The 23,270-nt window shown below is 38.0% G+C and overlaps 1 protein-coding gene across 1 annotated transcript; it reads left to right on the top strand.

Moving 5' to 3' along the window:
• The first annotated feature begins 216 nt into the window (after positions 1-216).
• On the top strand, positions 217-19,008 carry LOC124555422. Its single transcript, XM_047129326.1, has 6 exons — positions 217-495; positions 582-957; positions 1,071-1,246; positions 1,345-1,428; positions 1,782-1,858; positions 18,555-19,008. Exons 1-6 carry the CDS (start codon positions 337-339, stop codon positions 18,604-18,606), a joined length of 924 nt encoding a protein of 307 aa, XP_046985282.1. The 5' UTR covers positions 217-336; the 3' UTR covers positions 18,607-19,008.
• The last annotated feature ends 4,262 nt before the right edge of the window (positions 19,009-23,270 follow it).

The raw sequence follows: 23,270 nt of genomic DNA, 5'->3' as shown, positions 1-23,270 counted from the left end.
GTTATACAGTCATGAGTATATACTCACTATCGATCTTTGTGTATTTAATCTACGATGGAGCGCGAAATCCAAGAAGACTTCCATGAGGAAAGCTAAACGGTCTTGATCGTGTAATTTTGAAAGGAGCGAACCCACTCGTTGGCATACTAGTATTCGCACAGCCACACATCAGTGCGGGCTTGTCTATTTTGGAACAGAACATCTCTGGTCAAAGATGCAACCGCAGGGAACAGTCATTTGTTGAGCGGCGTGTTTTGCAGACGCTTAGGCTGTTTATTTGTGTCAGCTGTGATTTACTTGTTTCATGACGCGCTGAGTAAAAGTGATAGGACAGCCATGGCAACATTTCCAGAAAAACGGAAAGATGAAGTTTCTCCATGCGAAAATGATTTCGGAACTTTTAATCCGGAATTTGCTACAGAATTATCCAACAAATTGGAACACATATCACCAAGAAACGAAGAAGTTTCTACGATTGATATGTATGATGATCGGGTAAGATTTTTGTGGGTATATATGGACGAATTATTGCCTGTATGAATGTGTAAATGAATGAAATTTCACCTCTTTCGTTTTCTCAGCTGCACGAGATGACAGCTTCGTATTCAGAAATATCATTCGATTCGCTAACGTCACCTCCAGATGCTTCAATTTTTGAAAATCGCTCGTTTGGTGGGTCTCCGTGCTCAGACGAAATGGCTTGCAAGAAGAAGAGTGATTCGGAGGGTGCAAGGTTTGAGCCGCAGGACAGCGATAATAAACGACCTGACAAGCTGGAGCTACAGAGGTGTGCTGAAAGTTCCGCGTTGCAGAAAAAGAATGTACAGTCTATTCATAAGACATTGCAGGATTTGCATTTGGAGGGCACTGTTACTACGGAAGGTGATATGGTGTTATTCGTTGCAGAAGACCTGGAAACCAAAATAAAGCTCTCAAGTCCTATTACAAAGAAAGGTGGTATGTATTACATTTTAGCGTTCTTTTCTAACACTGAAAGTGCTAATGTGTGTTGTCAGTAGACCTACTGGTACTTCCATCGCTGATATTTGTGGTAACTGTAAACGTTACAGATACGCCTCCGTTTCCTGGATCGCGGATTTCAACTCCTTGTCTTTATAGACAAGCATTAATGCCACAGCTTCCTTCTGTTGATCCCAATGTTCTAAATGATTTGGAGCAGGAAGTGAGGAGGTTAGCTACATCTGTCGATACCCTAACAGAAAACCTAGCAGGGATTTTGCACAGTGTTGGTATACCTATTGAACACATTTGTGCTTCTTTATTTGTCTTAAACATGGAAGTCCAGAGTAATTATGGAATGAATATCTGTCCCTTTTGTTATAGGTATCAGCTATTACAGTTGAGTGTCTGGAAACATACAGGGATGCCGTTTGCAAAACATGTGATGCTGTTGATTCAAATATTAAGGTAAGTTAAAAAAAATGTTATCTATAATATTTTGCCATAGTTATATAGTTTAGTTGTCAGTTGTGTAGTTCTCAATTGTATAGTTCAGTTCATTCCACAACTGTGAAAGATGAAAGGGAAAAAAATAGAATGACAGCATAGAAATGGAAGTTCATTCATAAAGAAGTGATGTTAATCAAGTATGCTGTGAGCAAATAATATGCTATTTAAATTATTTGAACCAAGTGTTAAAGCACATGTGCTCTGTGTCTCTAACATTACTTTGAACTGGTATTCTAAAATTTCAATACTATTGTTTGCCTGAATTCCTCTGTTTTATTTATTTGCTTTCTGTAATATTTTTCATGTTTTAGTTGATGTACCAGCTCATGGCTAAATGTGAAGAGCTGAGCAAGTTCATGACACGAATATACAAACTTTCTGAACAACTGTATCCTTTTGTTTCCGATGTACATTTACCTTTTCTAATAGTATCTCATAGTTTATGAAGGTAGAGTACTACTTAAATTTTTTAACTAGATTGTAACAGTCCCTAAGCACATTTACCTTCATTTCATGTGCATAAGCATGTACAGTGGGTGTTTCAGCAATGCTACTGTCCAGTTTTGTCCTTTTGTAAGAAAACTTCTGTGTTTTCAGAAACCAATAATTTCTTTATTACTGTTGTACCTTGGTGACTCGGTAACAGATTACAAATCCAAAGGTCTCGGGTTCAATCTCCAGTCACTCCTAGGATTTTTATGTGTCACTTATTGCTGCTGTCACCTCTGTCAATGTTTGTAGATGTGAAAAATGCCGAGTTGCACTGTGATTCAGAATTCACATTAAACTGTAGGTTCCCCTATAATTGTCTGGGTAAGTCAGTTCAGAGGTTGGATGAAGGCAACAGCATACCACCTCCAACAAGACTGTGCCTATTAAAGTACAGTGGTGTTCAAAACAGTCTTCGGTTTGGTGACTGCTTTACTTACTGTAACATGAACCACATATGCAATTCTTATTGTAAATTTACAGTGGTATTGAATTTGATACTAATGATCGACAATAACATAAAAAGACACAAAGCTTTCGTAGAAAATAAATTGCAGTTGGTGTAAAAATGGATTTTGTGATGCATATTTGAAAATAAGACTTTTCAAATTTTGCTTTCATTGCTGCTAATTATTTTAAGAGAAGCTTTACATTTATTAACATGGTCAATGGCATGGGCATGTTCTTAGAGCAGATGCAACAATAGAGACAAAGACTGGTTTTAGTTTGAAGAGTAAACTGTAAATGGCTGATAGGATGACACAGGAAGTGATAGCTAGACACCTTGCATGAAGATCTCATGCGTGCACCCTGACCAGACACAAGATAGCATAAAATGGTGACATACAGGCAAAACAGTGGACCCTGCCACCTGACTGGTGTGGCAATAAGAGTGGAATATCAGATACAGAAAGATCTGCTGCCAGAGCAGACAGGGACTTCAGTTAAGGAATCATAAGTGTTGCTTGGGTGGACGTACAGTTAGAAAATTGGCAGTACTCAACACTAGACACCTGTTTAGGCATGCACCACCCTCATGTGAAATATTCTTCTTCTTCCTTAGCATTTGTCCTTCATGCTATCAGGGTCCACTGTTTTGGCTGTCTTTCACCATTTTATCTGATCTTGTGTCTGGTCAGGGTGCAAGCATGAGATCTTGAAATCTTCGTGCAGCATGTCAAGCTATCATTTCCTGTGTCGTCTTACTGGCCATTTATCATTTGCCTTTCAAACTAAAATCAGTCTTTGTCACTGTTGTTGCTCTAAGAACATGGCCATACCATTGTAGATGACTTTGTCATCTTATGTACTGTTGATGCTCCTTCATATAACTTACAAACCTCATCATTTGTGACATGATTCTGCAGTGTTACTCCAGATGTCCATTTGAGAATCTTTATTTCCATGACAGCAGGTCACTGTTTCACTTCAGCATTCAGCACCATAAAGTGCAATTAAACAGATTACGTATTGGTATACTTTAACAGTGTGTAGCTGCCTTGACTTTTCAGTGTTTTTCAATAAGCGGGCAGCACAAATAGCATCTGTCATCTTACATCCCATCACAGATCCACATTGATTGGTGATGAGAGTGGTGAGACAGATCATTTGTCAGATCCTTTTATCAATGATGCTGAAGATCTCCATTGTTTGTGTTAGAAAATGTAACAAACAGTAGTTGCTACATTCACCTGGGTTACCCTTCTGCTTCCAAATTGGAACTGTTTTACTACAAGTCCTGTCAGCTGGGATCCTTCTCTCTTCAACAATTTTCTTTAAGAAAACTGTCAGCCATTCAGTTGAAGGTCCCACTGCATTTCCATTTTTCATTTTATGCAGAGTATCAGCTACCTCATCCTTGGTGCTTGGTACAGTGGGTACCTGTACAGGTGTTGACACTAGAACTGAAGCCTGTGGAAACTCCTCATTGCAGATGTTCGCAAAGTATTGCTGCCATCACTCTGCTACTTTCTTCCTAGTGGTGACAAGTTTGCATTTTCATTGTTAATTCCACAGGATTTTTTTGTCTGCTGTTTGTCTATCATGCTGTATTGAAAGTCTGTAGATTTCAAGCTCTCTAGTTGGTGTTTCAAGTTTATCATAAATTTCGCTCAGATGGGCCAATTGTGCTGCCACAACTGTCTTCTTTGCTGCACTCCTAGCTTCATGATAATCATTCCAACTTTTCCCTAACTTAGAAGCAAGGAACATTTGATATAGCTGCTTATGGCTCAATCTCGATATGTTGAACTCTTTTTGTCAATTAATTAAAAATATCATTCATTAACTAGCAATTCCTGTATTTTAAAATATTTGAACTTATTAGTAGGCTATTATGTGGCTGATGAGTTCAGTGTGGAGTCTGATTGAAAAATATTTTCTGTTTCTTACGTTGTGTACACTGTCATCAGTTTCTTGAATTTGACAGTAGACATATTATATATTCTCAGATGATCTGGAAGTTGAATATCTCAGTAATAAATTAAATGCCGCTGTGTAGTTGTTAATATAATGAAATATCCCACTTATATGTAATTATGCCCCAGCTTTTGCAAAAAAAATTGGGTTACTACCTTTGGTTATTGGATATTTGAATTTCTCATTACCTGGATTGAAAATATGTAAACATTACGACCACTCTTAACCACAATGTCCATGGCATTCCCTTCAGGATCCTTGCTAAGTAGTTATTTTCTGACATTTCCTCTATACATGCATTTGTCCTTCCTCTAAGGTTCACCTTGAAGGTGGAACAGAATGAAAGACACATATGTTTAGTATGTTAGTACATTAACACTTTTAAATGAATATGTTTATCAGAATGCAACTCGTGTACAGAAATGATGAACATGTTGAGATACATGTGACTGCACATCTAGTGTAGTTTTCACATTTGTCCTAAATCCAAAAAGGAATTCAAATTGAAGTTGAAATCATGTTCTCTCATTTCATTGCATGTAGAATGCAGGCTGCAGGTTGATTGGTACGTATTGTTCTTTCAGAGTTGAGAATACACTATTGGGGATTGCTTGAATTTATTATCAATTAATAAGAAGCAAAACAAGTGTTAGTCACTGACACTGTTAACTGTGGCTGCATCAAATAGGTACAGGCAGGGGAACAATAAAAATCACAGCTTTTATGAAACTCTCAGGTTTCAGGTAAAAATTCTTCGTTGTGACTCTCGTTTCTGACTTCTGTAGTATATAGAAACTAGCTATGAAACCATGGTACACACGCACAGACGTTTGATGATGTTGAATCTTAGACAAAACATTTACTTGTGTACTGCAAGCTTGTTGGCACCATCTTTGTTCAACATTTCTGTTTGCCTCGTTTCTGAAGGGAGGCCTGAAAATAAGTTCCTTTTGGTGGTGTTTAAATAACAATAAATAAGCAAATATATAATTTAAAAAGGAATTGTTACTTACATAACTTACAAATTGAGATGTTGTTAATAGACTTTTGCTGGGAAAGTATCTATTTCCAGCTCATTAGTTTTCTCACAAATGGATCAAACTGTTAGTAATCCATCCAGGTTGTGTAGGATATTTAGTAATCACTTCTTGTCATTACTTGGCAAGATAAATCAAACTTCTGTTGGCACAAGTAAAGTTTTATAACTCTTAAAAGCTGGTGTCCCGAAACAATTATACCACGTGCAGCTACATGAAACAAGCAAATATGAAACTGAATCAGTTATTAAATCAGTAAGAGTAAAGACTCCTGTGGGTATGATGAAATATCAAGTAGTAAGATGAAGATCAGTGCACCATATACTGCTTGTGTTCTGTGACCTGTGCAAAATGTATTTCAGATGTGGTCAGTTTCCTGACAGATTGAAATACTCGTACCTTAAACCAGTTTTAAATGAGGTGAAAGAGATGAAGAAGACAATTACAGACCAGTTTCTTTGTTATCGGTGTTTTTTAAAATTATTGAGAATGTAACAATAAGAGAGCAGTGGAACTTCGTGGTGCACGTAATTCATTGTCACACTTAGTTTGGTCCCAGAAAGGAGTATCTACAGAAATTGAAATTTATACTTTTTTGTGTTGGGTGCTAGTGGAGCTGAACAGTAGGCTGAGGACAGTAGTTTGTTGATTTAACAATAGCATTTAATAGTGTAGACTTCATAGCACTTTTGCATAAATTGGTACGTTATAGAATTTGGGGAAAAGCTCAACAATGTTCACTTCATATAAGGAAAGTAGGGAGCAGAAGATTGTCCTCCGGGGACAGTGTCAACAGACATATAAGAGCCTTGTCTTACTTCGGTCATGTAAAGTGTGTGCTGACAGTGTGTTCTGTTCTGCACCCATTGCTTTTACTTGATATGCATCAATCACCTACCATTAAACATAATTCACTTACTTATTTACTTACTTTTTCGGCCACACAAACAGTCTGTCTTTGGCCCCACCAATCAGCCTCCTCGGTCCACGTATTCTTCTCCAGCTAGTCTTCATCATATTTGTATCCTCTTGGACCTCAGCCGTGGTCTTCCCCTGGATCTGTTGCCTGGGATGATATCGCCTTCTTGACACACAACATGCCCAGACCCCTTTAGTCTCCTCTTCCTATACACAGCCATAATGCCCAGCAGTTTGTACAAATCCTGTGACTTGTGGTTTTTCCTTTTTCTTCAGTCATCTCCATCCTTCACTGCTATTGTGCATGATGTGGAATATAATGTAAATGATCTTGCTAATAGGGTAATTTGTAACAGCACATGGCTTTCACAGAACAGATTAATGCTTAATTGCAACAAAACACATTGCATACAGCTTCTGACAGAACTCTTGTAAATATTGTTGCCTTAAGATGGTCAAACAGTCAGCGAAGTCAACAATGTTAAATTCCCAGCACTGATGGCAGATGAAAAGCTTTCTTAAACGTATCACGTTAAAGATCTTGTGCAGAAATTGAATACTGCTGCCTTCACTATAAGCATAAGCCCAGTTGTCACTGACGCTGAAATACAAAGGCTTGTTCACTTTGCTGGCTTTTGTACTGTCCCGTATGATATCATTATTTGGGGGCATATATGTGGACTCGACAAGAATATTAGTAGTCCAGAAAAGGGAAGTGAGACAGATCTGCAGTGTCAGCTCGTGAACTGCATGTAGGCCACTGTTCACATGTCTTGGAATTTGAATACTGGCATCCCTGTACATATATCTATACCAGCATACATACTCCGCAAGCCGACGTGTGACAAATGGCAGAGGGTACCACGTACCACAACTAGTCATTTCCTATCCTGTTCCTTTCGCAAATAGAGCAATTGGAAAAGTGATTGTTTATATGCTTCTATAAGAGCCCTTGTTTCTCTTATATTGCCTTTGTGCTCCTTATGTGAAATGTATGTTGGTGGCAGTAGATTCATTTTGCAGTCAGCTTCAAATGCCAGTTCTCTTAATTTTCTCACTGGTACTTTGTGAACAGAACATTGTCTTCCCTCCAGGTATTCATATTTGAGTTCAAGAAGCATCTCAGTAATACTCATATGTTAATTGAACCTGCTAGTAGAAAATCTGGCAATTGCCTGTGAATTGTTTCCATGTTCTCTTTAAATCCGATCTGGTGGGGATCCCAAACACATGAGCGATGCTCAAGAATGGGTCACGCTAGTGTTCTAAACACTGTCTTCTTTACAGATGATCTACACTTTTCTTAAATTCTTCCAATAAACTGAAGTTGAGTATTTGCTTTCCCTGCTGCTGCCCTTATGTGCTCATTCTGTTTCATACCAATCTGCAACATTATGCCTAGATATTTAATTGATGTGACACTGTCAAGCAACACTGTAGGATATTTTTTGGTATTTGTGTGGCCTGTGTTATAACAGTTTTTTCTTTTTTGTACTAATTACCAGATAAAAAACCAGCATATCGATTTGCCATAGCTTCAGTGCCAAAGTTTTCAGATTTTAAATAAAAGTTTTTTCAAAAACAAGTAAATATTGTGTTCTTGTAAAAAAAATGGGAAAGTGAACAGTGCTATTTTAATAATGACAGTGCCATTAGAAAGTAGCAACAAATACACGCCGTAAGAATTGGAACAGCATTGATTAAAAAGAGTGGTAGTCCCAACAAAGTTGTGACATTATATAAACAGGAAACATTCACAAAATTCCTTGAGAAAGAAGGTAAATTTGTTTGATATACATACAGTTTTATTGACATGCCATTAACTTGGGATAGTAACTGAACCCTTACTTTTGTGATTACTTCAGGGTGAAAAATCGATATATTCCAAAAATGAAGATGCAGAAAACTCATCCACTTGTGACCTTTTGCTGTCACCATTGCTGAACCACTCATTTTCCCTTTGCAATCTTTGCAGGAGGCAATGTGACAGATTTCTTTCAGTCTCAGGCTCATATCAGTTGAAATCTCCTGCTCCTTCCCCTTCATCAGAATGTTTCAATTTTTATTTGAAGTCTGTATTTCTTACTGAAATAATAGCAGTAAAAACTGAAAATTTATTTATTTCAGGAACTACTTATTTTGAGCAGTTTTAACAGTCAGGTTAAACTGAACTTGTAGAAAAGCTAGTGTAACAGAACTGGTTATTTCAGTGATGACTGCCATCCCTACAGCACACTGTCAGTGCTGTATTCAAACGTTTCATGATTGTTTCCCCTACTTATCTGCATTAACTTACATTTTTCTACATTTTAAGCAAGCTGCCATTCATCACACCAATTAGAAATTTTGTCAAAGTCATTTTGTATCATCCTACAGCTATTCAACAATGATACCTTCCCATACACCACAGCGTCATCAGCAAACAGCTCCAGATTGCTGCTTACACTGTCGATAAGATAATTTATTTTTGTAGAGAATAAGTGTTGTTATATCACGATTCCCTGGGGCATTCTGGGCGGTACCCTTGTCTCTGATGAACACTCGCCATTGAGGACAACATACTGATTTGTTTGTGCACTGTATTCAAATATTAAATTTAGTAGTTCTCAGTCGCTCATCAAAATATTAGCTGTGTGTTTACATTTCACGGCTGCAGTTGCAGCTGTAGCAGTTGTTAAGTTCTGACAAAGTTGTTTATTGCATCAGAAGTCTTCAAGCCACTCACTTATCTGTGAACCTAATCCGTACGCACCGATGTTCTTTAACAACCTGCTGAAGGGTGCCGTGTCAAATGTCTTCTGTAAGTCTAGGAGTATGGAATATACCTGTTGCCCTTCAACCGTGGATCACAGGATCTCGTGTGAGAAAAGGGCAAGCGGAGTTTTGCATGTGCAGTGCCTTCTAAATCTCTGCTGATTTGCGGACAAAAGCTTTTCCTTTTCAGGGAGATTTATTATATTCAAACTGAGAATACGTTCAAGAATTATGCATGAAAGTGATGTTAAGGATATTGGTCTATCATTTTGTGGGTGAGTTTGCTCATCCTTTTTGTATACAGGAATCACCTGCACTTTTTTAGTCACTTGGGGCTTTGTGGTGGGTGATAGATTAGTGATAAATGCGAGCTAAGTAAGGGGCCGGTACTGTGGAGCACTCTCAGCAAAACTGAATTAGCCTTTCATCTGGACCTGGCATCATATTTATTTTCAACTCTTTCGGGTGACACTCTATGCCAGAGATGCCTATTATTATGTCTTCCACATGGAAGTCAGATGATGGTATGTTTATATAATTCTCAAGTGTGAATGTTTTCTTAAACACTAAATTTAAAAACTTAAGCTTTCCTTTTGCTGTCTTCTATGGTTACACCAGAGTGGTCAACAAATTTCTGGATAAAAGCATTCGACCTGCTTTGCAATTTTATGCAGGACTAAAATTATCTTGGTTTTTTGACAAAATCTTTTGCTAAGGTATGACGTGGAAGTTGTTGTATGCTTTGCTCGTTGACCTTCTTACAAGCTCAGATTTCTGCTAACTTTTCCTGACACCATTCACGCATTCTGTTTTGAACTGGGAGTGCAACAGTCTGTGCTTCTTCAGTATTTTATGAAGTTTTGTTATTAAATCACAGTGGGTCTTTCCCACTCGTAATGAAGTTACTCAGCATGTACTCCTCCAGAGCGTGATTTACAGTCGGTTTAAACTTTGTCCATAATTCCTCTGTGTCTGTAGTATTGGAACTGAGTGATGTCCATTCACTGTCTAAGTGGGATGCTAGCAACTTGTGACGTTTGCCTGCTTTATTTCTTGATTGATGGTCCTTGGTCTCGACGTACTGCATTGCGATACTGGCTGAATAATGGGGAGTGGAAGTTCAACACTAACTACTTCAAATGATGTAACCTACAGGTGCATATTTGTGTTTCCTAGTTCTTTACTTTCATTGTTCACAACCCCACAATAATACACAGTTATGTGGCCAGTGCAGTATTGTTTAACATTTGATAAGTCTCATTAATAGGTTGCAAGCAAGCACTGCTACAAGTGTTTACTGTTGGACATCTACGAGCAGTTAAAACCCAACCACACAGTTATTGCCGCATAATATGGTACATATTGAACAGATAGTGACATTGTCTTAGCACATCGCCTATTACACTTATTTCACAGTTAAGTGGGTGCATTGTTGTTGTTCTAACCAATACGGGTTCTTTGTCTGAAACTCGGCCATGGACTGACTGCTTCAGGCCCGAAAATCGGGCCCTTATACATCATCACAATAATAGGCACTGAAACTACAGATTGTTCAATGTTTAATTTACAGAAATTACAATTAAAACTTAACTCCTTCAATTAACTCCATACATCAGAAAATTGAGTCTTTTTAACAGTTTCTTCTACTACAAAGGTTAAGCCATATTATTTGTTTAAATCATGAAATTAACAAATATAGTTATGCAAACAATACTTTCGATGAAACTGAAAATTACTTTGGAATTAAGAGCTGGCTTTGCTAACATGTTTTCAAATAAAGCCAAACAAATTCTTTAAGAATACTGTTAGTTGTTCCTCCAAACATTTACAACTAAACAGGATTTATATTTGTTTATAAGTCAACAATAGAATTTAAGTTAAGAAACAATTACTGATATACCCTATAACAAAATATACTAACTAGTAATAGTCAAAATAAATTAGAAAATCAATTACATATACCTGGTGTTATATTCTTTAAAACTGAGGGCCAAACTTTCTCTTTTATGAAGATGCAGATTATACTCACTTAAGTTAATGGTAATTAGTTAAAAGTGAAAAAATGAATTTTAAGGAGGCAGATGGCTAAACAAGAGGGGAAATAAAAAACATCCCAGCTTGCTTCATCACAAACTGCTTCTCTGCTCTTTCTAGCAAAAATACTCTCCTATGATGACATCATGACCACTACTTCCTGTCTCTATACTGGCACTTTTGATAAGGTCAGGTCTGTTTGTAGCCACAAGGACTAAAACATTTCCATTGTGTGCAGACTGTCAAATGAGCTACTCAATAAAGATTTCAGAAAACATTTTCAAGACTACTTTACACAACTGTCTGTCCATAATAGCTGTAATGAGTCCATAGACATCCCAGTCAATACTCGGTAGGTTAAAGTTGCCCCCATCTAATGTTGCATGCGCTGGGTACTTCCATGTTACTGAGTGTAAACGTTCTTTGTCGTAGTGGAATCAGGTGGCAGTAAAAACATCCAACAACTAACTTCTGTTGCACAGAACACAACTGACTTGTGTTCACCTAAGCCTGTTACTTGCGTCCAGATAACTTCACAGTTAGACTCAATTTCCACCTTGATGGACACAATGTTTTCATTGACTGCAATGAACACTTCCCCTCCTATTGGGTTCTGATCTGTCTTTTTGGTAAATATTCCACACCTCACTAAATATTTTGGTGTTTTGTACATTGGGTTTCAGCCACTATTGGTTTTGAGAATAATTTGAGTGTGACAACTTTTCTGGAGAGCAATAAATTCAGGAACTTTTTTATGACTACTTTGACAATTTGCTGTTAAAGTTTTGTCAGCTGAAATGTCTTTACTTTGTACGTGATCTTGGTTTACTCTCTATTTAATGGCTGGCGAACATTAATAAGAGGCTCTTAAACTATTGCCTAGCCTTAAAAAACACTCGTGTGTACTCCACAAGTACTCTGCTACCCAAGTAGCTGCTTCCTTTGTTAGTGTATATTCCCTCATGGGGTTTGTTGTTGACAGAACTGACTCATTCAAAAGAAAGTGCAATATTCATTCAGTGAACACTTGATGGAAAAATGATTTGCATGGCCGGCCAGAATGGCCGAGTGGTTCTTGGCGCTACAGTCTGGAACCACGCGACCGCCATGGTCGCAGGTTCGAATCCTGCATTGGGCATGAATGTGTGTGATGTCCTTAGGTTAGTTAGGTTTAAGTAGTTCTAAGTTGTAGGGGACTTATGGCCTCAGCAGTTGAGTCCCATAGTGCTCAGAGCCATTTGAACCACTTTTTTGATTTGCATGTGAATGACACTCTCTTAAGCATTGCTCAGAAATATGTGCACTATTCAGAAAGTTTCATTTCCAATAGCCCTCCAGCAGAACTAGAAAAACAGAGTGATAAACCCCAAGACTTCAGATATAAATTAAAAGGTCTCCCTGTGGCACACTGCTTCTGTTGCATACAGGAGTACCTCGCTGTAGTTGAAAATGTTTCTCTCTAATGTGTTTGTTTTTTATACTCTCACAATTTCTGTTTGTTTTCTTTTAATTCCTTAGTTTCTTTCACTTGTAACGTTCATAATCAGCATTTTGTGAACCGTATACAGACTTGTTTCCTGACGACTTAGCTTTGGCTTGTATTGTCCCAGAGAATGAATAGATATCCCAGTGAATAATGATCTGTAGTTGCGATATTGTATTATTGTGGTGTGTTCACAAAGACACAATCACAAGGGAAAAAAACCATGCACATACATAGTCAGTATGGTTATTAATTACAAACATTATGATGATGTCTAACCTGCTTCCTGTATCCACTGAATCTTGTGTGATTAAGTGAAGAATTCCTCCATGTAGAAATTCATCTCTCAGGGATGCCACCCAGCAGTTGGATTTTTGTAATTTTTTAATGTCAGTCTTCCAAAGTAAGTCAATTCAACTCTCTGAAATTTTTGAGAAAACTGACTTTCAAGTTTTCCAAGGGACTTTAATTCCCTAAAATTATGGCGAATTCCTTGATTGGCAGCATGGCTCAGCTGGTGCCATTGGAGAATGGTAATCGTATAATCAATGGATCGCTTGTTTGACTCTTGCTGCGGTCTCTTTTCTCCCAGTTTGAATACCTCCACATTAGTATATAAAACTGATCAAACATATCCTAACCAACACATATCCTATCATTATTTTTTAAGAAAAATGCATATCTTCTTGTTCCTAATTACATATCACATGCAAAATTCCAGTGTTCACTGCAAATATAAATTCTTGATTATCAATATTACATGTAAGATCATTAATAAATTTTGATATTTTTTAATTTAAATAATCTTCTATAAAATATCAATGATCGAGAATTTATATTTTCAGTGCATGTGATATGTAATTAGAAACTAGAAGACGTGTGACAAACTGCCATGGAATATCAATATTTGAGTTCTGAATATTACACGTGATAAATATAATTTCCAGGTGGTCTCCTTGTCAGTGATTTCATTATAAAATCATAATTGTGGTTTTATTGTAGTTACGAAATGAATCTGGTTGTCTAAACCTACAATTAACATCACCCATTAATGAATCTGATGAATCATGTGATCTTAGATTTGTTCTTCTGTAGTATGTGGCCAGAACAACTATACCTACTGATAGAGTTTGCTACTGTTAGGAAAGTAAAGTGTGTAGCTTGATGTTACTTCACTTTATATTATTCATGAGACATCTTCTGTTGTAATATTGGAGTGTATGAACCAAATGTTTTATGATTTTGTGAGTATGTGAAGTTCTGTACATCTACAGTACATAGATTATGCCGTAAATGAAAGATCATATTTTGTGCATTTTGTTTGCATAATTCACATATTTTTGTGTCAGTTGATTTTTACACACTTGTCACAGAAGAACATTAGCACTGTATAAGTTAGTAGGGGAGGGGCAGTAATTACATGCAGGCAATGTACTGAAAGCTGTCAGTGTTGGGGAAAGATTGGTAAATATTCAGAAAGAAGGAATGTGGAAAATACTAAATTAGAAATGGCATAAAATGTGTACTCTTTCCACTAAGTTAGTGTAGGCTGAATTAATGGTATGTATAATGAAGCATTTTACAGGAATGATCAAGAGCTCATAAATTGGTGAAAACACAGCAATAACTTATAAGTCCAGATTAAATTTTCATAACTCCAACACCAACTTCAGTTAACTTCCCTGATCTCTTCACAAGATTATGTTTAGCTATTCAGGGAACCTCATGAGGATAGCACTGTTCATAATGCGAGTAATAAGTTTTTCTTTTGTCAGGTTTCTGTAGGTCTCGCACCTCACCCAACCCTACAGATGAAAATGTAATGATCTTGGGAAACTTTATGGCAAATGAACATGAATGGTGTGACTGGTTTATCAAACAGGGGTTGTTGAATTTAGATTTGTAATGAGTGGCATATTCTATACAGGGTGTTCAAAAATTCAGTGTCCAAATTAGCAGGGATGATGATGGAGACAAAAATGAATATATTTTGTAAAGCAACCATGTGTCACAAACAGATGTTGTTGGAGTACTGAGTGTGCAGGAAGTTACTGTGTGTGATTGAGAATATAACAGTGCTAAATGTTTTTCATTGATTTATTGTTCCGATCACTATTACATTACAATAAAGGTTAGAAATGAGCACCCATATCCTCAGTGCAGGGTCAGTATCGATGTAGCAGTGAGTCCCATGTTTGCAGGAAAAATCACGGTGTGTTTTGTGTTTGTGTGGCTGTCGTAAGAATTCTTGCAACCAATTCTATTTATGAGTTAACAGGGGTAGAATACACTTTGGCTTTCATGTAGCCCCGGAGAAAGAACTCTAATGGGGCAAAGACCTTGCAGGCCAGTGTACAGATCCTCCCTGGTCGATCAACGATTGGAAAAATTAGTGGTTATTACTGCTCGGACTAGTTCTGCAAAGTGCGTTGGGCCCCAATCGTGCTGAAACCACTTCATCTTCCTGATATCTAGCTGTACCTCCTCGAATATCATTGTCAGGTGAGCATCAAAGAATACTCTGTACATGTCTTGCAGTTTGCCCCATGTGTAGTGCTTCATGTTAACCCTGCAACTGTCATGGAGGCACTACTGCTACCCAATTTTTAGTAATTCAGTGTTGCAACATTCTATATATCTTAAACTAACATTTGGTGTAAGTTTGCCTTGAAAATGGCGGGGTGTTCTCCCGCCGAAATATCGGTGGTCGCTGAAAGTGTTACCTGGCTGAATTCCCGGAAGTTATTTGAAACTTTTATTTGATCCACTCACGTATTGCCTATGCATTTTCAGTGCTCATGCAATATAGGTTTCTGACAAATGGTTGCTTTACGATTTTTTGCCTCCTGTATCATCCTTGTTAGTTTGAGCACTGAAGATTTGAACACCCTGTATTTAATTTTAATGCTGTATGACATCCTCAGTTTTGAATCTAAGGAAAACTCTTCAGATAAAAGTGCCAACTCAGTTTATAGAAAGTGTCCATACTTGGTCCTTGTAAGACAATTTGGTAAAATATTAGGCTCAGTTAAAAAGTTGTCAAGCACATCTACTTGTGGGAGAGGAACACCTATTCATGTAGCAGTTGTTTTTGTGCTAATGGAAGGAATGTTCTATTGGCTGCAAAATGACTTGTGCTTTATTGACATTTTATTCAATTGCTTTTCGGGAAGAAATACGTGTGCTACTAATTGTGCTAGTCTGGTAAATGTCTCTGAAAACATAAATGATATTCTGAATCTGGTACTCTGAAGTTAGGTACATCTTGTTGATTATCTTCAGAAATAACAAGAGTAATTCCATTTTAAAATACCGTATCGTAGCTGATGAAAATTTCTTGTTTTGTCAGCCAGGTAACAACCTTCTCTTTAAGAAGCATTTCAACAAGTTTCTTGTTTGTGTCATCAGATGAAGACTGAATTCCAGTATTACTTGGCTAATAGCCCAAGAAAAATACATTTGTGAAAAACACTGAGAAAGTCTGCATTGTCACATGCTGAACCAAGATATTCAGTATTTATGTGTGTGCATGCAATTTCTTTTTTAAATATGTATATTACCACACAACCAGCCTGAAACTGCAGTCCAATATAATTCAGATGCTAGAGCAAAGAGTATTGGTCTTCAGTTTAAGACTTATGCATAGACATTGGCACTCCACTAATTGCATTCCAGCAGCCATATTTACGCACACTGAAAATTGGATGCATACTTCTATGAACTTTAAAGATTGAAATTTTCCCAAAAATTACCCTCTGAAATGATTATCTTTCTCTCTGAAATACCATAACTGTCCAGAGTATGTATTTTGGATACTCTTTTCTATGGACCACACAAGATGGTGCACTGGTTAAAACAATCGAGCCACATTTGGGAGAAGAATAGTTTAAACTACTGTCTTGCTATATGCAAAGTGGGTTCTGGCATCATTCGTTTGAAGAAGATGAAGTAGACCAAGCGAGGAGGCGCAGAGGTTAGCTCACTGGACTCGCATTCTAGAGGACGACAGTTCAATCCTACATCCGGCCATCCTGATTTAAGTTTTCTGTGATTTACCTAAATCACTCCAGGCAAATGCTGAGATGGCTCCTTTGAAAGGGCATGACCGACTTCCTTCCCGGTCCTTCCCTAATCTGATGAGATGGATGATCACTTTGTGTGTGTGTGTGTGTGTGTGTGTGTGTGTGTGTGTGTGTGTGTGTGTGTGCGGTTTTTTTTTTTTTTTGTTTTGGGCGTTGGGCGGGGGGAGATATCGATGACTGTAGGAACTGGTGTCGTGGAGCAGGTACATCTGTGCAGGAATGGAGAACACTGCCACGCATGCTCCAATGGACCTGCTCCATTCCAAAAGTTCTGGCTGTAGTGTTTTCACTGCAACTCTCGTGCTCTTGAGCATATCTGTTCATGCACTGAAGGGTCCTTTCTCATATGCAGTGACTCCTTGAGCAGTTTGCAAGCTCTCAACCAGTCTTACCATTGCCATCCCTTGGTCATTGCTATCCAGGATTCCCTGCATGCACTCAGACAATGTGTACACTCAGTGACCTTTGTCTGGGCCCCAGGCCTCATCAAGATCCCAGGGAATGAAGTCGTTGATAGTCTGGCCAAACTGGTCACCATTAAACTGACTCTTGAGATCAGTATTCTGGAAACAGACCTCTGATCAGTATTGTGCCATCAAGTTCCAGGAATCTGGAATACGGAATGGCTCACTCTGACTTCCTCAAACTAACCACGAGTGATAAAGGAGACTATGAATATGTCGACATCCTCCATGGAGGCCTCTCGTGAGGAATCTACCATCCTTTGCTGGCTCCACATCAGTCATATTTGGCTGATTTGTGGTCATCTCCTCCATTGCGAGGACCTGCCCCACTGTCATTGTGGTTCCAGTTTGACAGAGGTCCACATTTTGCTGGACTATCCCAACCTAGCCAGCCTGTGGCTACCCTAACTAGCTACCCCTGGTGTTAGGAGACAATGCCTCAGTGGCTGACTTAGTTTTACATTTTATTCGTAAAGGAGACTTTTACCAGTCTTTTTAAGGGAGAGCTACTTAACCTTATAGGCCCATTGAGTGGTTGGCCGAACACTCTGTTGTCTGCTGTGCCCAGACTGGGCTGTGGCTGTCTGGGTTTGGTGGTCCAGCCTGATCTTTGACCTTCATGCTCTTTTACTCTTCTTCTCCCCTCTTGTGTGGTCTGTTAGACTTGTTCATCTTTTGTCTCCGTGTGCTTCTCTTGCCCTATCCATGTTCCTAGTCCTTCCTAGGCAATTTCTGAGTGGAATATCTCTGGTAAGTGCCGGGGGGTGTGGACCGTGTGTCCCCTCATTGCCCACCAGTTTCAGGGGTTTCCGGTTGCTCCCTAGATGGGGCACCTTGCCTGCCTTTCTTCCTCTGTCCTCTTTTCTTCTTTTTGTCCCTTATCTTGTCTTTGTTGATCTTCTGTAGACCTTGGGGTTGGGTTTTGCATGGTAGGCTATATCTGCTCTACAGTCATACAGACCTGTCTGTTCGTGGAAAAAGGGACTGATGACCTAGAAGTTTAGTCCCTTTAATCAACCAACCATGCAAGCAAGCCAAAGGTTCCTACAGTCATCAAGGAATGTAAGATCTGAAGGGGAATCTTAAAATATTGAAACCAGTCATCTGAAAATAAAACTAAACAGTTAAAATGCAGTCATGACTGTGTGTATTGAAATAATTTATAATATTAAGAGATCACTGTTTCTCCTGGAACAATGTTCCAAAAATCTTTAAGTACGTGTCAAAAGGCCATCTTCCTTTCTTTCTCTTTTACTCAAAATAGCAATAAAATTGTTTGTATGGTTGTCATTTGTTAGACTGAAATATGGAATTGTTCTCTGCCTTGTATAAGCATGTTACTCTAAACAACACACTGTGTCATTTTGAAATTTATCGTATGTTGAATTCCTTATGGTATAACCAGAAAGGCGATCAAGAAACTACTTGATTTATTTGAGAATGCTGTCAGTACATAATGATATGGCACAGAAAATTGTCACCAAGTATTTAAAAGATTTTTAAATATGGCTTGATTTCTGTGGAAACATATGCCAGCTAATAGTGAGTGTATGAATCAAGAAATATTCATATAAAGCTGGAACTACTTTAGGATGTGTACAAAATTTTTTATTAGCTCATGTCATCCAGTTCAATGTTTCACCAAAGCTATTTTGTCTTTGTTTACACATAATAGTAATTAGAGAACCTCTGTCACTGTACTGAGAGAAAATTATGCAGCACTTTGTTTAAACAGTCTGTGATAAATAATTTTATGAAATACATGGAATTTGAGCTCTGTTATTTATCTGTTGGTGTTTTAAAACTTTATTAAGTTAATTTAAATTCTAAATAAGCACATGAAACTGTAGTGTGATGTATGAATTATACATTTCTCTGTATAGACTTTCTTATTCCTTTCTATATCTCTGAATTGTTATTAATAGTATTGTGAATGTTAAAAGTGATCTCTGTAAGACACACAGTATTAAAAATGTTACCTAATCACTATACTGTTTTGCATTTATGAACTTTCCCATTTCTGAACTTTTCCACACGTTGAGGAGTACCCCACTAAATAATTTGCATAACTAACATACTTGTGGTCCCCTGCTGAAGGAAAATATTTGATTCTAGGGCTTAGCAGTGTTTCATTTTATTTCTGTATTTGCAAAAGTCTGGTAGTGGTGATATATATAGTACACTGATATAATTGTTGGAAATATTGACACTGGAATATTGTCAGTTTCATTTATGACAGTACCTTCCATTTTTCACAATTTATCAGATAGATTATTTTTTGACTAATTGTTGAACTTTATTAGCCAGTTTGTAAATTTTTCTACAGGTCTTTCTTGATATGAGATATAATAATTACGTATCAAATTTTCTATGATAGAGATAATATTTTCAAATATTTTCCCTTCCTTGTACTGGGTTATGGCTCCCACACATTTATATTCCATTTGCTATTAAAATGATTTGATTTTTTTTTTTATGTCTAGATTTATGTGAATCACTTCATTTGCATTACTCCACTTTTCTGCAAGAAATTTTTTTAGTCATGAACAGGGCAAAATAGTTTGAAATATAATGGATGTTTTTTGGTAGTCATTTACATATCCGAAAACCAAAGAACACTGCAGAAATGGGCACAACAGTGCATACTGTACATATATTAAACACTATGTATTTTTGTATTGATGAGACATTGAGTTTTTAACATTACCTTTTAATGAGACACACCATTAATTTAGATGAAATGATACTTGATTCTTACGCATGTGAAGTGAGGCATATATTTTTAGAGAAGTTCATCAAAAATGTCCAATTTACCCATCTTCAGACAACATACTGAAGTCTACTGGGTATATTCCGAACATCATATAGAATGATTCCACTGGCTTGCTGCTGAGTGTCCTAGATACCTCTTGGCGTGGCAGCATGCCTCTGACACAATGCTCCAGTTATCCTGTTCCACGTATAGGTGATGTACTGGTTGCAAAGCATGTACTAGACTGGAGCATTGCATTTTGGTATGCTCACATTGCACAAATCAGCATCCTGAATAAGCAGTCTGCATGAACAAAGTTGTGCATTATTTGTGTTAGTCTTACTCTTGTGTATGTACTTTGTGTAGCTTTGTTCTTTCTTAAAATGAGTGCCAAAGTGTCTACTCACTGTTTATCCAGTTCTTGTCTTCTTTCTGTTTTTTGATTTTTACTTTCCCAAAATTCTCCCAGTAAACTGAAGTTGACCATTCGCCTTTCCTACCACAATCTTCGCATGCTTGTTCCATATCATATCCCTTTGCAGCACTACACCCACATATTTAAATGATGTGATTGTGTCAAGCAGGACACTACTAATGCTGTATCTGAATATTATGGGTTTGTTTTTCCTTCTTATATGTGTTAACTTACATTTTCCTACATTTAGAGCCAGCTGCCATTTATCAAATCAACAAAAAATTTTTGTCTAAGTCATCTTGTATCGTCCTACAGTCACTCAACTTAAACTCCTTCTCGTCAGTAAATGACTGTAGATTGCAGCCCACCCTGTCTGTCAGAGAATTTATGTATGTAAAAAACAATAGCGGTCTTGTCACACTTCACTGGGGCACTCCTGATGACAACTTTGGCTCTGATAAACACTTGCTGCCTAGGTTCTATTACTTAAGTTTTTGAGTGACTCAGATAACTTCATTAAGTCTGCTGCAGGGCACCATGTAAAATCTAGAAATATGGAATCCTTGTAGGCATCTGTTAGTGACTTCCCAAATGACACTCACTTCCTAGCCCATGGAGGATTGCACTTGTGATACCAGGAGCTGCATGGTACTCACCGTATGTTACTCTCCAATTTGGTGCTTACTCATCCCACTTCATCTTTATTTTATGAAATACAACAGGTATGTTCTTATTTTTAAATTATGTGTATTATTTTAAAGATATTTCTGTATCTGTAGCTGTTGTAGAGATTTGATTGAGCCTTCTGGCTATGCGTGTTATTAACCTTATGTTGCTTATTTCTTGGGCCCATGGGACACTTTGGCACTGTTGCATTTGGTGAGTATTACAGTCCATTGCAATTTTTGAATTAATTCAGTGGGGCCATATGTTTTGCTGTCTTTTCTCTGCTATATGACGTGAAATGGAAATGTTCTGCAAATTGCTTACCGGTAAGCCTTGATCAGTTCTCCCTGTTCAAATGTAATGATCCTCTGTGCATGTGTTTTCTGCCTGTTTTCTGAAGTTCTAGATGATTACCATTTTGATCACTTAAAGTAAGACCATTGAGCATTTGCTAGTTGCTGAGGTGCTCCTATTTGTTACTAATATATCTGTATTGTTGCTCACATCTGCTCTGTGATTGTATGTGGTTGCCTTCTCATTTTTCCAACTCTTGTTCTTGTGTGACTTGGACCCTGTCATCAGTCCTATGGCAGTGCTATAAATCTAATATTACGTTAATGTCTGCTACTTGCAGTAGATACCTCAGGCAAATTGGGGAGCATTACAAATTAGGTCTGTGTATTGTTCTTTTGTCCTTATGTATTGTGTAAAGAGTGACTCACCAATTTTTCTGCTTACTAGTTGACCTCAGTTGCGATCATAAAGGTGGAGAGGAACTGATATTTCTTTGTTACCTAACCACAGCTGTTGTTGCTGTGGCCCCTGAGTGACTGACAACAATACTAACTTCAAACAGGAAACAAGCTAACATACTGTTTAGAGCGTAGGACCCTTGGAGACCCTTAGAGGTCTTTATACACATTTTGTTGGATGGGATGCCCACAGAGAGACGTGGCAAGAGTTACGGCTTGTGGCATGGCACAATGGCGTAATGGTAGTGTAGGAAAGAGGGATACATATTAAACTCTTTAAACACCTGAAAAACACCATGTTAGTTCACATAAGTGTTAGCAAAGATATACAATATATCCTTTAGACATTCGTTGGTTATCATTAGAGTTGTAGAACTACCATAAGCTACTGTAGACTATGACAAGTAAGTGTAGACTATGGTAGTTTTCCTAGTAGCTTTGATAAGTTAAGATTGTGTTAGGCGTGTTTCATATACCTATCAGGTGTTAACTCATTTTGATCACTTTGTTTGCACATGCAGTCAGTGTCTTAGTAGATTCCTCTAGAAACTGGAAGTGATGAACCATCAAGAAACAAAGTAAGGCTATATAAAAGGGCCACATAACCTACAGAACATTTTTGTTGAGCATAGTAATCCACCTGCCCTTTATGTATTTATAGTGAAACTGAAGTTGTCAATTTTTAATTCAGGTTCTATTTGAAAATTGTTGCTTTATTTTTGAAACAGAGGTATGTTGAGCAAAAATAAAAATAAATTACAGCTTTATCATACAGTGATAGAAAATTCAATTTCCTCAAAACAGATAAAATAAAAAAAAGTATCAAACATTGCTTCAGTATGTGGAACAATCAGGTCTTCTGCCGGATGTTTGTGTCGCTCTGGCACAATATTTCGGCCACATAACCACAGGGTACACAAGAGAAGCCAGAGGAGGCGAAGAAGGTGGCATACCTGCCATATGCTGGACCTATTTCTGCAAAGATCAGCAGAATTCATTCAAAATATGATATAAAGAGTATCTTCTGTCCACCCTCCAAAGTTGGGACCATGCTAGGGAGTGTGAAGGACGACCTGGGGCTACGTAAACCAGGCATTTACAACATCCCGTGCCAGTGTGGAAAGTCATACATTGGCCAGACAACCAGGACGGTGGACGTCAAGTACAAAGAACACCAGAGGCACACCAGACTCGGACAGGTAACAAAATCTGCCATAGCGGAGCACTGTCTGGAGCTCGGCCACTCAATGGACTGTAACAACACCAAAATTGTGACACAGACACCAAGATTTTGGGACAGTGTCATAAAGGAGACCATCGAGATCAAGGTCACAGACAACCTAATAAACTGAGACAGCGGTTACCAGCTCAGCTCGGCGTGGAGTCCGGCTCTGGAGCTTATCAGGGCTCAACGAAATGAACCAACAAACTCCTCAAGAAGTAGTAACACTGCAGGAGTAGCGCCAGGCGGGTGCGGACCGCGAATGCAACTCCCGATGAAGGACGGGCCTCTGACAGCCACCACGACTGCAGATG

The sequence above is a fragment of the Schistocerca americana genome, chromosome X (assembly GCF_021461395.2).
Source record: "Schistocerca americana isolate TAMUIC-IGC-003095 chromosome X, iqSchAmer2.1, whole genome shotgun sequence".
Lineage (NCBI taxonomy): Eukaryota > Metazoa > Arthropoda > Insecta > Orthoptera > Acrididae > Schistocerca > Schistocerca americana.
Note: the sequence above shows the minus strand (reverse complement) of the source record. Positions and strands in the feature narration are given on the sequence as shown.